The sequence below is a fragment of the Carettochelys insculpta genome, chromosome 22 (assembly GCF_033958435.1).
Source record: "Carettochelys insculpta isolate YL-2023 chromosome 22, ASM3395843v1, whole genome shotgun sequence".
NCBI classification, from domain to species: domain Eukaryota; kingdom Metazoa; phylum Chordata; order Testudines; family Carettochelyidae; genus Carettochelys; species Carettochelys insculpta.
In genome coordinates this window covers 21,138,210-21,152,431 of record NC_134158.1, presented here as the reverse complement: position 1 = coordinate 21,152,431, position 14,222 = coordinate 21,138,210, and the positions used below count along the sequence as shown (strand labels likewise).

The 14,222-nt window shown below is 53.1% G+C and overlaps 2 protein-coding genes across 2 annotated transcripts; one reads left to right on the top strand and one right to left on the bottom strand.

Moving 5' to 3' along the window:
- Positions 1–1,067: 1,067 nt before the first annotated feature.
- POLR2I (RNA polymerase II subunit I) lies at positions 1,068–11,050 on the top strand. Its single transcript, XM_075016630.1, has 6 exons — positions 1,068–1,211; positions 2,351–2,405; positions 4,120–4,193; positions 6,139–6,213; positions 8,769–8,820; positions 10,837–11,050. The coding sequence occupies exons 1-6, from the start codon at positions 1,153–1,155 to the stop codon at positions 10,897–10,899; spliced, it is 378 nt and encodes a 125-aa protein (XP_074872731.1). The 5' UTR covers positions 1,068–1,152; the 3' UTR covers positions 10,900–11,050.
- A 635-nt stretch (positions 11,051–11,685) lies between these two features.
- OVOL3 (ovo like zinc finger 3) lies at positions 11,686–12,607 on the bottom strand. Its single transcript, XM_075016628.1, has 2 exons — positions 12,493–12,607; positions 11,686–12,011 (listed from the first exon to the last, which is right to left on the bottom strand). Exons 1-2 carry the CDS (start codon positions 12,605–12,607, stop codon positions 11,722–11,724), a joined length of 405 nt encoding a protein of 134 aa, XP_074872729.1. The 3' UTR covers positions 11,686–11,721.
- Positions 12,608–14,222: the final 1,615 nt, after the last annotated feature.

The following is a 14,222-nucleotide window of genomic DNA, read 5'->3' as shown; positions in this document are numbered from 1 at the left end:
GGCCAGGTCAGTGAGGAGCTTTTTTTTTTTTTTTTAAATTTATTCACGTCTCACTTGTGTGGCCCCAGACTGATTTTTCTGTGGGTCAGTGGCCCCGACCCAAAAAAGGCCCTCCCCGGAGGTCCGGTCCATGACTGGGTGCCTACAGACTGTTGTTATACACAAATAGCAATAGAAATGCACAGCTTTTTGCCTCTGTTTGGGGCTTCACTGGCAGGTGAAGAGTTGGAGATGGGGTTTAAGAGCGGTCACTGTCCTGTGCCTATTGCTCACAGAGAATGAGGCAGGGAGAGGATCAGAGCTGTCAGGCTCTTCAGTGCTCTCCCCCATGCTTATAAGGATGGCATCAGGCAGGTGGCTGAAGGGAAGGGGAGAGAGCTATGCCAGCTGCAGCTCTGTGGGTTATCCTGCCCCGAGAAGCGGGCTGGCCATGCAGGCAGCAAGGATCCCCTTAATGTTTTCCATCCATGCGCAAAATAAATTTTGTTATGTGCATCCAGGCATGAGCAGATGCACACCACCAGTAGAAATACAGGCTGCCAGCCGTGGGGGCTCTGCTAATCTGCTGGGCAGCCCCTGAATCTCTCCTGGGCGGCTGCCCAAGCACTCAGCTCACAGGGAACCCCTGGCGGGCAACCCAGCAGCATGCTCAAATGTGGTAGGGGATCCAGCCCGTCTCACACCCCACCACGACCAGAAAAAAACCCAAAATGTGGTGATGGCTATGCTAGGAGCTAGCTCTGTATTGCATCATCTGGTGATGACATCACACTGGGGCAACGAAATGTCAGAGCTATGACATCACACTGGGTGACGTTATCTCAGCACATATGACATCCCAGTGCGACAATGCCATTGTAATAGTGAGGTCACTACCACGTTGGCGTTGCTGTGACGTCACAACGAAGCCGGTGAGATCTCTGTCCGGGCACGGCCCTGCAACCACAGGGCCAGGGAAAGTCGCGCGTGCCACGCCCCTCTGGCACGTGAGAGAGGTCAGGGCTCAGGCCGCAGCCGCCTTCGGGCCTGTTTTGTCCCTGCTACGGCTCCGTAGCGAAGAGGCTCGGCTGCGCCTGCGCAAACGCGGCCAGGCCTGGGAGCGTGCGCAGGGCGCGGCCTGTGGTGAGAGGGCCGGCCGGCGGCGCGGTTGCTATGGAGGCGGACGGGACCTACGAGCCGGGCTTCGTGGGGATCCGCTTCTGCCAGGAGTGGTGAGCGCGCGGGGCCGGGGCCGGGGCCGGGGCCGCCCCCGCCCCCTCTCCCCCGCACCCCTCAGGTCTCCTCGTCACAGACCCCCCCCCCCCCCCCCGTCCCGGACACTCACGTGGGTCCCCTTCCGACCTCTGCTTCGTGCTCGGGGGACGGGGGCTCGCTCTCGCCTTGGGGTCCCCGCCCCCCCGGACAGCCCCACCCCCCCCCGCTTCCGGGGTCCCCGCCCCTTCCCGCCTGCTGTCCTGGCAACGGCAGGGCAAAGCCCTCGAAACAGCCGCCGGAAGCCCGGGCCGCGTGGTGAGAGCGGGGTCCAGGGGAGCCCTGTAAATAGCAGCACTTTAAAGGGCCCCGGGCTCGCGGCGCTGCTGTGCCACCGACTGGGGGTTCCTGTGGCGGTTTAAACGTCGGCAGCTCCTGGCACCCCGCCGCCACCCCGCAAGCAGTGTGTGTGTGTGCGTGCGTGTGTGTGTAGGGGGGTGCGTGCGTGTGTGTGTGGGGGGGGTGCGTGCGTGTGTGTGTGTGTGTGTGGGCGCGTGTGTGTGGGGGTGCGTGGGTGTGTGAGTGTAGGGGTGTGCGTGTGCGTGTGGGGGGGTGCGTGGGTGTGTGTGTTTATATATACACACACGTGTGGGGGCCCTGCGGGCCAGATCGCGGGCGGTTTCTTGCCCACCCCTGCAGTGGTAACGTGATTTCATCAATCGGAAAGGTGCGGACCCCAGCAGTTTACCAACATTTATGAAGTGCCCCCCCCCCACCCGACCAAAATTACTGCCCACCCCTGCCTGACAACAGTGCCGATTGGTACGTCACATGGTACCCTGGCCTTGCAAGAGATCCTACAAGTAAAGCAGGTGCTTACAGCGTGCCACCCAGCACCCTGGTTAAATGCAAAGGGTCTACGGTAGCAAAACCTGGGCAGCCTGATGAGAGACTCTGCAGAAACAAGCCAGGGTACACTGGCTTGGAATCCCCAGGTGGCACTACACTAACTAACCCATATCATCGCTGCAGTGAAAACGGGGAGGGGATTTTTGCCTCTCAGAGGTTAATAGAAAAAGCTCGGGAACTATATCAGCCACCTACTGACACATGCAAGGACCTCACTCCTCATTGCTGTCCTTTGTTGTATCCATAATAGCAACAATATGCTCTACCCCAAGGAGGACAAGGAAAATAGAATCCTGCTCTATGCGGTGAGTTTCACATGACCAAGGCTGAATTCAGTCCTGCTCTGAGCTCATTGAATGTAGCAGGGTAGACCCAGTTTCAGACTGACTCAGCTGTTAGCCACCTTGCCCTTACAGTAAACTGAGGCAGGGGCTGATCTTAGCTTGTTTAGGTGCTGCAGGGGGAAAAAATCACTTTAAAAGATCCTGGTGTTTAACCTCAGATGCATTCTTGGGGCTGCTTTCTGCAAATAACCTCTTAAGGATTGTGTTGCCAGCTGGACCTTGCTTACGGGAAGGCTTGTCCTTTTATGAAGAGGCTGCCCTCTCCCACACTCCCTTTCCCAGTCCTTTCCTTCTGTGAAAGCAGGGTGGGATTTCTAAAGTGCCTAAAGCACTGATCCTCAATGGACTTTCAGCTTCTAACTCCATTTATTAGGTGCCAAAATGTCTTTCTGATCAGCTCTTGAAGGGAAGTAGAATTGCAAGTTCTATTGACTTTCAGTGGGACACATCATTCTAAACCACTTAAGCTCTTTCAACATTCCTTGCAACCACACCAGCTGGAAGAAATACCATCTTTGCTGCAGGCGGTGTTCTTTGTACTTTACATGCACACTGCATTAATCTCTATAAGGGTTAGGTGGAGCTCATGACTTGACTGGTCACTGATCCATGTTAGGAAATGGCATGTATGTGGGGAGATGTTTTCTCTGATTCTTACTGTTTTTTCCTCTTCGTTTTACTTCCCCTCCTTACAACTCCCTTTTCCTTGTGGCTATGGAGGGCAGAGCATAGCTTCCCTCTCTGCTGTGGGTATCCAGATCTCACAGCAATGGGTGTGTTAGGAATAGCCGGATAGAGGGTGAGCCTCTTGCTGTCAGCAGCCAATCACTAGGTTGAGATGCTGTGCTCTTTCTTCTTTGGTCCCAGTTTCTCTCGATACAGGCATAAGGAATCTAGCTCGGCTACTCCCTTCACACACACGTACGTGCGACTACTCTGTGCTTCCTGTTTGGCTGCAATTTCAGAGCTTCATTTCAAATGAAAGTTGAATTAGAGATTTCTTAGAGATGTAGCTGGCCAGGTTCATCTGTAACTTCAAAACTACAAGCAGCTAAGGAGCCATAGGACTGTGTGTTGTTTTTAGACAGTTCCTGACACCACAGATCTGTCTTCTCTGTTATGCTGGGCTCTTCTTCAGGTTTCAGTCCCAACTTTCCCTTGCCATCTACACAGAAAAACCTCTCACCTAGGTTTGCAAATGTGTTCAGTCTGTGCTAATTGGCTTGGCTGGAGAAGGGGATGTTAGAGTGAAACTCTGCGTTTCACTGGCATTGGAACCTGCTGATAGTTCTCCCATGCCCTTCCCAAAATTCCCCTGTGGACATACTGGGTCTCCTGCAGCTCAAACAATTGACTGGGAAAGAAACCAAGATCATCTCAGCATGGTGAACGGGGGGGTCTGTTCCAGGCACACGCAGGCGAGTGGGGACCCAGGAACATGGGTAGGTTATGGGTTTGCTTGCTTGCACCCGAGCTAGGCCAAGTATGGAGCTTGGATCTGAGCACTGGTCACCTGGGCTAGCTGGGCTGTGAAGACCTGCCCTCAGATTTGTTGTGTGATGCACCTGATCAGTTATATTAGTGAGACTGAACAGACCTTACTGAAGTAGCAACTGCTGCTTAGAAGTCACCATTCTAAGGTACATTTTATTTTTCTTTCCATTTCCTTACCAAGTGTCGAAACTGCGATTACCAGCAGGAAGCTGACAACAGCTGCATCTATGTCAATAAGATCACGCATGAAGTGGAGTGAGTAAGAGAGCTCTTATCGGGTGCTAAGCAAGTCTGTGGCAGTTCTGCGCTGTTGATGACTCCCTTCCTCCCCATTACCCAACAGCTTTCTCAGCAACGAGTTGTTGATTAAATACATGTCTGATGGAGAAAGTTTGGTGTAGTGGTCACAGCTGAAGGCTGGAGCAGTCACCGGGGCTGGTAGGATTATCCAAACTGTAGGTGTAACTGTGAGACAGTGAATAAAGACTAATAAAAATATGATAATTTATGACATATGTTAATGAGAAAAGATGTAAAAGGAAGACAAACTAAATGAGTTTATTTAAAACTATATTAGCCTTATTGACAATGTAAGAATTGTTTAGCAGATAACTGTAACACAAGAGAAACATGGGAGTAAAAATTAATGGGCTAAAATTGATGTAGGATTGGAGGCAGGAGTTCTCAGCTTTAGTGTTGCATTGAGAGTGAGCATGATCTAGTTGTTAGAAACAGGGGCCTGGGGACACTGAGGCTCTTGGGTTCTATTCAGGGTCTGGCAGGTGCATGCAGTCTAGTGGGCAGAGCAGGGGAAGGTGGGTCAGGACCCCTGGATTCTATCTAGCTTTGCCTTGCTGTATGATGTTAGGCTAATCCCTTCACCTCGTGGATCCATCAAGAAAGACTTGGAGACCCTCGAGTGAAAGGGACCAGACTCAGAGCAGGGCCTCGTCTTATTTATCACAAGTGTAATGGTCAGTTCAGAAAATGAGCTACAAAACTGATCCATAGGGTGGAAAACTTGCCTTCTTGCACAAGACTCCAGCAGCTCAGTCCAGCCTGTCCAAGAGAAGGTGAAGAGGTGGTCATGTTCTGAGACAGACAGTGTGATGGAGTTGGCAGTACTGTAGGCAAACTGCCTGGAATTAATATAAATATTAGTGCCTTACATTTAATGCTTCTGGGGTCCATTGTATTAGAAATGAAATTGTTTGTCGTGGTGAGACTGACTATAGCTGGGGAGATGCTAACTTCATTCCTGGGGTTAGCAGTTCCTTGAAGCCAACCCCAGCAGAGCTGCTTACGCACGAGTTCGGCCTAAATTCTCCAGGGATCAACTGACAAAGGATTAGGGGCTAAAAAGCCTTGTTTTAAAGGGTTGGGGCCTTCTTCCTGGTCCATGAGGAGCCCTCATCATTAGAAGGGACTTGGAAGGACTTATGGAAGTCTGGGTGCTAGATCTGAGCCAAGGCCTTTAGGATCTCGTGACCACAAAAGACATCCCTTTGTGGGCTTTGAAGCAATCCCAGGCCAGAACCCATGGCACAGACAGTTGGGTGGCGGGGACGGGAAATCTTTGGTCTGCTTCTTGGTGCGTGGGTTGGTTTTTGTGTTGTTTTAATGTTTCCTCTGAAGAGCGGTCACCTCATGACTAAACAGACACCGAAAACTGGCACTTGTGCTGTTCTCAGTCTCTGAAGAAAGCAAGTTGGTCTGTTTAAGGCAGGCTAGTTGCTGGGAATAACTTGGGGAAGGCAGCGATCTGCTGGCCTTGGAAATACCCAGCTCAGGAGAGAGAAATAAGCAATGGGTAGGGAGTCAGAAACCTTTGAGTTGGTGCTGGGCTGTAGAGGGGGAGCACAGGTGCCATTGCCCTTACAGGTGACAGGAGGATCTTTCACTAAGTAGAAGAATCATAACAGCACCCAGAAGATGAAGCTAGACTAGAAATCAGGTGCCTGTTTTTTAAGGGAGGGTAATTAATCATGGGAACCACCGGTTTAAGGACAGGTGGATTTTTCATGACTTGAAGTCAGGCCTGGATGTCTTCCCCATGTATTTGCAGTAGCTTGTACAGAAGGTGTGTTTTTGACACAGGAACTGTTGGGTGGAGCAGTGTGATTACCACACTCCTGTCTGCCTTTAAGACAGCTTATTATTCAGAGATTCTTAGCTCCTGACAGATCTGTTTTCGCTGCAGTGAATTGACACAAATCATTGCTGACGTTTCCCAGGACCCAACCTTGCCCCGGACGGAGGATCACCCTTGTCAGAAGTGAGTGTTAACCCTTCGAAGCCTACAGATGTTTCAAGTCATTCTTTTAAATGCTCGTGGTGAAGGTTGCGATCTGGGAAGTGGCTACCAGCCTGCAGGTTATATTGGTGAGTTAGGTCTGACATGCAAGATTTCCAAGGGGCTGAAGATAAACCAGCAGAGTCACTTATCAGGAAGCCTCTAGCTACTGTCCTGTCTGTTCTCGTGAGCTAAGCAGGGTTTCCTTGTTGGGAAACCTCCAAGGAGAGCCCTGGCTGCAGCTGGCTCTAGTGTTCAGCTCAGTAGGGAGATCTGTCCCCTCCAAGGCAACTCCTTACATCTAGAGGTACCATTTCTCAGATGACATGTTCAACGGAGACCCCCCACTACCGCTGATGGTTAAAGACCTCTTGCAGTTAGTAGCTTGTGGGTGTCCAGACAAGGGGTAGCAGTAACTTTTGATGGGGGGGCTACTCCCAAGACTTTGTTACATGGTCAAAGGCTGCACTTTATTGTGGAAGGGGGTGGGGGGCTTGGGATGGAGGTTGGATGCAGAAGGGAGCTTGGGGTAGGGGACTAGGGTGCCAAAGTGGGTGGTGGGGTTGGAAGGAGTTTGGGTGAACATGGGGATTGTAACCTAGGGCAAGGGATAGGGGTGCAGGGTCGGGGGAGGGGTACGTGAGAGAGGGTTCTGGCCTGAGGGAGGAGTGTAGGAGAGGATGAAGGGTCTGAGAGGGAGTTGGGGTACTTGGGGAATGGGGTTCCAGAGGCAGGCTCTGGCTGGAGGGTGTTTACCTAAGATGCCCCCAGCCAACCACACTCTGAGGCAGGCTTCCCTGCCTGCCAGCAGCCCAGCCCACTGGCTGATCCATGTGCCTGATCTAGGCCTGCCCCCGGCCAGCATAATCTCTTGGCTCCCATTGGCTGGAAATTAGCCAATGGGAGCTGAGAGATTTTGCTGGGGGTGGTGCAGCATGCAAAGTTCTCCCAGCACAGGGAGCAGCCTGCTGCTGTGAGTGGTGCAGCTTCCTGCCTGGGCGGGGAATGGGTGTGCGTGGGCTGGGTTAAAAGGCTTGGTGGGCTGAATTTGTTGTGCGAGCTGTATCTTGTCCACCCCGGACCAGACAGTGTCCAAACCTGGGGAATTACCTTCTGCCTCCTTAAATTCCCTGCGCCATTTTAATAACAGGTGTGATCGTCTCAATTTCTAGAGCTCCCTCCACCCATTCTCCGCTGGGTCATGCCCATGCCAATTTTCCGAAAAGCTCTGCCCGAGCCTGTGTGTCTGCCCTGCAGCCTAAACTTAACAGCTCATCAGGCCGAGCTTTGGGTCTTCTGTGTGCTGTTATCTGGGACAGGAGCCGTCGGCCACTCATTCTGAACAGCTCCTAGCACAGTGGGGCTGGATCTTACTTGGGCTTGAGGCACAATCCTGGCTGACAATAGCGTCCGGTCTTTCACCACAAGACTCCCAGGGATTCTCCCGGGTCTTTCCCAGGAAAACACTGGTGCCAGCTGTCACGGGGGGAGGGGCGTCTGGTGCTTTGGAACTGCTCTGTATGCAGCCAGGCAGGACGCTGGGGCCATGCGTCCTCCCTAGGCATAGTGGCACCAGGGTGATCACACACATCTGACCTCCCACCCAAGAATCACCTGGTCACAGCTCCCTCGTGAGGCTCAGGCTACAGTGGGGCAGCCATAGCTACCCGCAAACAGCGGGAGCAGCCACTGCAAAACATGTCCTTGTCTAGCTGGGGGGAGCAGGGGTGGGGAACGTTTTTCAGGTCAGGGGCCACACAAGTCAGAAGCTTTAAAAAAAAAAAAAAACCGATGTGGTCCCTGACTATGGAGCCAGTCCTGTGGGGCCTCGGGGAGTTGGAGGGGGTGTTAGAGACGCATGTAGGGTCTAGGCAGGAAGGGTCAGGGTGTGGGTGATAAGCAGGATAAGAGTGGGGGTCTGGAGGGGAGGGGGAGCAGGAGCAATCAAGTGGTGCAGGGTCTGGGGGATGGGCATGCACTTGCCTGCTCACCCCCCTCCCCGATGCACATGGTTCTGTGCCCCCTCCCAGGCACCACCCTCCCCTGCTCCGATCGGTCAGAATTCCAAGAAATCAAAGCAGTGGGAAGAAGCCTCCAGGGAGGCTGCTTCAGCCAGTGCTGCTTCCCCTTCCTGCCCCAGCTGGGGGAATAGTAGTGACCAGCACCTGAGCCTTGAGTTGTGTCCTTGCCCCCAGCAGAGCCCACGGTCTGGGTCTGGACAGTGGTTTGCCTGATCCGGCCCATGAGGCTCAGGGCTGCACATCCTCCACCCTGTCACAGGCCCAGTGCTATCTCAGGGCCTGGATCCAGCCAAGCTGTGGTCCAGATCCAGACCACAGCCTGGGGATTCTCCACCTGGACGCTAGACATTAGTACAGCACACGGGGAAATTGAGGCACACCCAGTATTCATACAGAACAGTCAGACTTGCACAGAAAATAAGGGAAAATCCCCATTTAGGCACACCGACCCACATCTGTTCCCGCTGAGCTTACGTGCCTACTCTGATGCAGTGCCAACCTCTCTCTCCTTTCCAGGTGCGGGCACAAAGAAGCAGTTTTCTTCCAGTCTCACAGCGCAAGGGCTGAGGTGAGGGGATCTGCTCCTTGGTTTGGAACACAGTGCGTAGCTAGGGTTTTACTTCCATCTGCCTGCCTGGCTTGGGCCCAGGGGTAGGCTGTTAATGTCATAATAGGAGCCGGTGGCTGGCACTTGGAGCTAGATGGACTAGGCTGCATCCGCCTGAGGGATGGATTTGCCTGAGTGTGGCACTTCCTGCGTAGTTAGGCTTGTAGGATTCCTCAGCATCAGCTACTCTTTGCATGAGGGAGCCTTGGTTTGTGCCTGCCAGGGCTCAGCTCCCCAACTACCCCCAGGCCTGCATAGGCCCCCGCTCTCTCTGCAGTTTAACAATAGCAACTGCAACGCTCCCCCTGTCCCTGGGGTGCCTTACCCCTCTGGCTGCCCACAGAACTCCCAGCTCCTTCCCATCACACAGCACAGTGCCTCAGTTGCACCGCAGCACTTAGACTTGTGGCTAGCGAGAGCAAGAGTAAGTTTATTCCACAAAGGACAAATCAGAAATGCTGGAAACAAAGGGTTGCATAGAAAATAAAACCATAACGTGCAGCTTGGAGCCCAAACGTAGCTGAGATGACACAGTCATGCTCTAAGAGCAAAAGCTCATTCCCCATTCTTCCAGTGTTGCACAGCCAGACTTGGCTGGGACCTTCTGTTCATATTTGTCTCCTTGCAAATGGGATAACCCGTTATCGTACTGCCTAAGTCTGCCCTGGAGACGCTGCCATTGCCTGATTATTCAGATTGTAACTGGGTGGTGGACTGTGAGCCAGGCAGGTGCTCACTTCACATGGAGACAACCAGATAACTCTCTTGCCTGAAAGAAACTGGTTTGGCACCTTTTCTGGTGAGGAGCCCCAAGCCACTGACCTTAAGATGATAACGTTAGGCTCTGTACACAGTATTAATCATTACAAGATGTAACGTACCATTGACACAAGTGAGAGACAGGCTTTCATGAGCTAGTAAAGTACCAGCCCCCGGGCATCCCTGTCTACTTAATGCATTAATACAACTACATGTTTCCAGCGATGAGCAGAACACAGGTAGAGAGGATGAAGGACTCTCAGCTGGGAACCCATGGCAAATAGTTTTGGGGGTGTGTGGCCAGGGGATAATCAGCAGAACAGGAGCACCCAGAGCGACACCACAGCCAAAAGAGCGAATGCCATCCTGGGACATATAAAGAGGAATCTCAAGTTAGAGCAGAGAGGCTGTATCACATCTGTGTTTGGCACTAGTGTGACCACTGCTGCGTCCAGTTTGGTGTCCACCATTCAAGAAGGATGTTGGGGGTAAACTGGAGGGGGGGTGTTAGAGAAAAGCCACAGGTATGATCAAAAGGTTAGAGACCTGCCTTATCGGGACAGACTCCAGCAGCTCCCTCTATTCAGTGTAATGAAGAGAAGGAGAAGGGTGACAATCTCAGTCTGTCACTACCAACATTGAAAAGAGGTTTGGAGTAACAAGCTCTTCAGGCCTTCAGAGAAAAGTCTAACAGTCAGACTCAGGCTGCAAATAGCTCTTTGCAGCTCAGGATGTTAAATCACTGATGTACTTAACCAACCAGTCAGGGTGCTCTCACTATGTTATTAACCTCTTGCTCCTGGTTTGTGAGAATTCTATATAAAATATTGTCCCAGCCCACTGTTCCACTCTGGATCAACCTCAGACCACTGTGGCTCTTTTGATTAATGTTGATCACTAACACGGCCCCTGAGGCCTGAGCGTTACAGAGCTAGAGAAATTCAGATGGGAACCAACAACAAAAGTAATTAATCCTCAGGATGGGGGCTTGGTGGGTTCTCCATCCCTGACACTGTTTAAATCAGGCTGGGATGCATTTCTAAGAGAGCTGCCCTTGGATTACTGCGGGGTCATTCTGTTGCCTGTGCTATCCAGAGGTCACTAGCTGACCACAATGGATGCTGGTGGCCGTAGAGGCTACGAACTGCTGCACCCTCCTCCTGTTGGCATCAAGAGGTGCCTGGATCGCACTCATGGATGCGTTCTCTTGTTTCATAGGACGCAATGAGGCTGTATTATGTGTGCACTGCCCCACACTGTGGCCACCGCTGGACTGAATAAAGAGGCAGCTGCTTGGGGGTGGCCTGTCAGCAGAAACCGGGGGGGCTCTGTTCCCTTCCTGGAGTTGCCTCTGCTGCTGCAGTTGGAGCTGGCCCAGGGCCATTTAACGGCTGTCTGTTTTGTGAATAAAGAGGTTCTATTTTTCACATCACACCAGCGTGTGCGTCTGTCCAATGGGGGCAGTTGCTCTGTGTGTGTCTGCGTGCACGCCTATCCAATCGGGGCCAGTTGTTGCTCTGTGTGTGCACACGCCTGTGTGTGTGTGTGTGGTCACTACTGTATTAACTAGAGAGACCTGCCTCGGGGTGCGAGGGGGAAAGAGGACACATGGAGCTGGGGCTGATGCTTGTAGGGGGCTACTAAAGGCGTTAAAGGGACCGTACTGTACAGAAGGGACCCTTCGCATTGGAGCAGAAGTTGTCATTCCCAGCCTAGGCTGCCATACCCATGCGAGCACTGATCCATTTAGCACGCCACAAAGAGCAGCATGAAGACACCCCAAGTGCTATCCTGGCCCAAGTGTACATGCCGGTGCCTCCCAGGCCTCACCTCCCCAACACCACTGCTAGTTTCGGTGCTCTCGCTTCATCAGAGCGGCCGTAGGGCGTCCGTCTGAGCCGGGAGTTCGACGGGACTTGGTGAAAACGTCCCATTTGCTCAGTGAATTCCTGCTCCCTTGAGGAAGGGCTGAGCTGCAGGGAACATCTGTTACTCACCCTTCGGGCTGGGGAGATGTCCCCTTGACGTGACTGCGGGGGAATGCCAGCGTGTCACAGGGCTGCAGACCCCACTGCACGAGGGGGGCCCAGGCAGGGCCCAGCCTCAGGCGTAGTAGCCCCTGGGGTAGAAGAGGAGGCGGAGGGAGGCAGGGCCCTGCTTGCGGAGGTACTTGTGCAGCAGGACGTTGCTGGGGTGCAGCTGCCGCACATGGCCATAGTACTCCTCACCGGCAGCACAGGTGAAGCCGCACTCCTCGCACACGAAGAGCTTGGCGCGCCGCTCGCGATAGGCGTAGTTCTGCTGCAGCCCATGGATCTTCCGGAGGTGGGACTCCAGGGAGCAGCGCTGCGTGAAGGCCTTGACGCAGATGTGGCAACGGTAGGGCCAGATGCCTGCAGGGAGGCGGGCGGGGGGGGCGGTAAGCAACACCAGAGGTGACCCGGGCCCTGCCCTCCCTCCCTCCCATTCACACACAAAGCCGCCTCCCCAGATTGGGTGGGGCCCCTCAGTGCACGCAAAGAGGCAGGATGACACCTGGATCAAAGTCCCTGCTTTGCCCCAGTCAGGTCCCATCTATGCCCAAAGAGGGCTCAGAGCTGCCTTTGCCAGTGGTTTAAACCGGGATTAGCTGCGAGGGGCTGGGCTGGAGTTCACTTGGCTGTGTGGATGCAGGTTCTTTACCCTGGGTGCTGAGGGGCCTCCAACGCTTTCCCAGAATTCCCCGGGGGCTGCCTTTCCCCTGCCCTTCCACCACACGCCCCTCTCCTGCCATGGGAGTCCAGTTTATACACAGGGCAGAGGGGGAAGGAGCCTAATTACCAGGGATCCAGCCCCCAGCTCACGGGCCTGTGATCGGGGGCTTCTCAGGCTCACCTGTGTGCGTCCGGGTGTGTCTCTTCAGGTCAAAGGTGTCGTTGAAGCCCTTGCCGCAGTACTGGCAGACGTGCTTCTTGATGGAGCTGTGGCACTTCAGGTGGCGGGTTAACATGCGCTGGAGCGGGAAGGCCTTGCTGCACACAGGGCATGGGAGGTTGCCCGGCCCCGGTGGGCCTTTCCCCTGCAAAGGGGAAAGCGGGGGAGGGGAATGGAGCAAGTGGGGTGTATGGTCGGCTGGACCTGCCCTGCACCAGCCCTTGACAGAGCTGCCGAGCCAAGCAGGGCTGAGCAGTGTTGCTGGCTAGGTTAGAAATCTGGGTTCCTTCCATGTCTCTCTTACCTCCACATGCCCGGGGCTCCGGGTGCTCCCCCCCCAGTTGCCCTCCCCTCCCATGCCAAGGGCTCCAGGTGCCCCCCACGTTCCACTCCCCAGATGTCCTGATTCCCAGTCCTACCCCTCCCCCCAACCGTAACCACTAGTTTCCCCTCCCCTCAGCGCTAGCACTAGGGTGCAGGATCCTCTCTCCCAGCACCTTCCCTTCACCCTAGTCCTTAGATACCCCAGCTGGAGACAGAGCCTTGAGTCCTGACTTCAGGACCTCCCTGCACCCTACTATTAAACTGGTGCCCCATGCCTGTCGGCAGCTTGTAGGAGGGAGGATTTTTTTAGAGCTGGGATTTTGTGGTCTTCAGCAACACACTAATAAATGTTTTTAAAACTAAGGTCCTGTAGCCTAACACAGTAAATTCAGAACCTGATGGTCTACATCAGTTTCTCAACCAGGGGTACGAGTAACCTGGGCGTACACAAAGGTCTTCAGGGGTACATCAATTCATCTCGCTATTTGCCTTGCTTTAGAACAGGCTACACAGGCTGTACTGACTTTAATAGTGTATTTAGAGAGGGGTAGCTGAGTTAGGCTGTATCTTCAAAAACAACAAGTCCTGGGGCACCTTATAGACGAACAGATATTTTGGAGCATAAGCAAAGCCCACGAAAGCTTATGCTCCAAAATATCTGTTCGTCTATAAGGTGCCCCAGGACTTCTGTAGTACAATCAAAGTTCCTTCAGCAAATTGAATAGTAACAGAGCTGTGCTAGTCTATACACTATCAAAACAAAAAGCAGTCAAGTAGCACTTTGAAGACTAGCAAAATAATTTATTAGGTGACGAGCTTTCGTGGGACAGACCCACTTCTTCAGCAAACGTGTGCCTGCTGCCTCGTATTCATTCCGCTGAAATGCATGTACAATAATAATATTTGCTGGTTTGATAATAAGATGGTAGAAAGCCAGCAAGTTTTTAGTAGTTGTCTTCTGTGACATTTCTGCAGGTAGATTTTAAGTGAGGTGTAACTTGGGGGGAATGCAAAACAAATCTGGACTCCTGAAAAGGGGACAGTCATCCGGAAAGGTTGAATGGCACTTGTTTCAAGACCTCAGATTACTTTAGGGCCAAGTTTCTCAACCCCCTGAGGGAAGGAGAGAGAAGTCTGGGGGTGCTTATTTATTTTTTTGGAAAAGGGATACTTTATGCAAATAGGTTGAGAATCACCGGTCTGTACCTGGGGCTGGCAAATGCCCCTGGAGTGGCTCTTTCATAGGCTGGATGTTCTGCTAAAGGCTCTGGCAACTGTAAGATCACTAGATTCTCTCCGGAGGAAGCAGAGCCACAGAGCAAGGATGGGAGGAGGCAGATGGGTGGATATGAGGACCCAAGTTTTTG

Coding starts and splice junctions, on each gene's coding strand:
- POLR2I (XM_075016630.1), top strand. CDS start 1,153: ATGGAGGCGGACGGGACCTACGAGCCGGGCTTCGTGGGGATCCGCTTC. Junction 1,212..2,350: donor ATCCGCTTCTGCCAGGAGTG/GTGAGCGCGCGG, acceptor TATCCATAATAG/CAACAATATGCTCTACCCCA. Junction 4,194..6,138: donor AAGATCACGCATGAAGTGGA/GTGAGTAAGAGA, acceptor TTTTCGCTGCAG/TGAATTGACACAAATCATTG.
- OVOL3 (XM_075016628.1), bottom strand. CDS start 12,607: ATGTTAACCCGCCACCTGAAGTGCCACAGCTCCATCAAGAAGCACGTC. Junction 12,012..12,492: donor ACACACCCGGACGCACACAG/GTGAGCCTGAGA, acceptor GCCTCCCTGCAG/GCATCTGGCCCTACCGTTGC.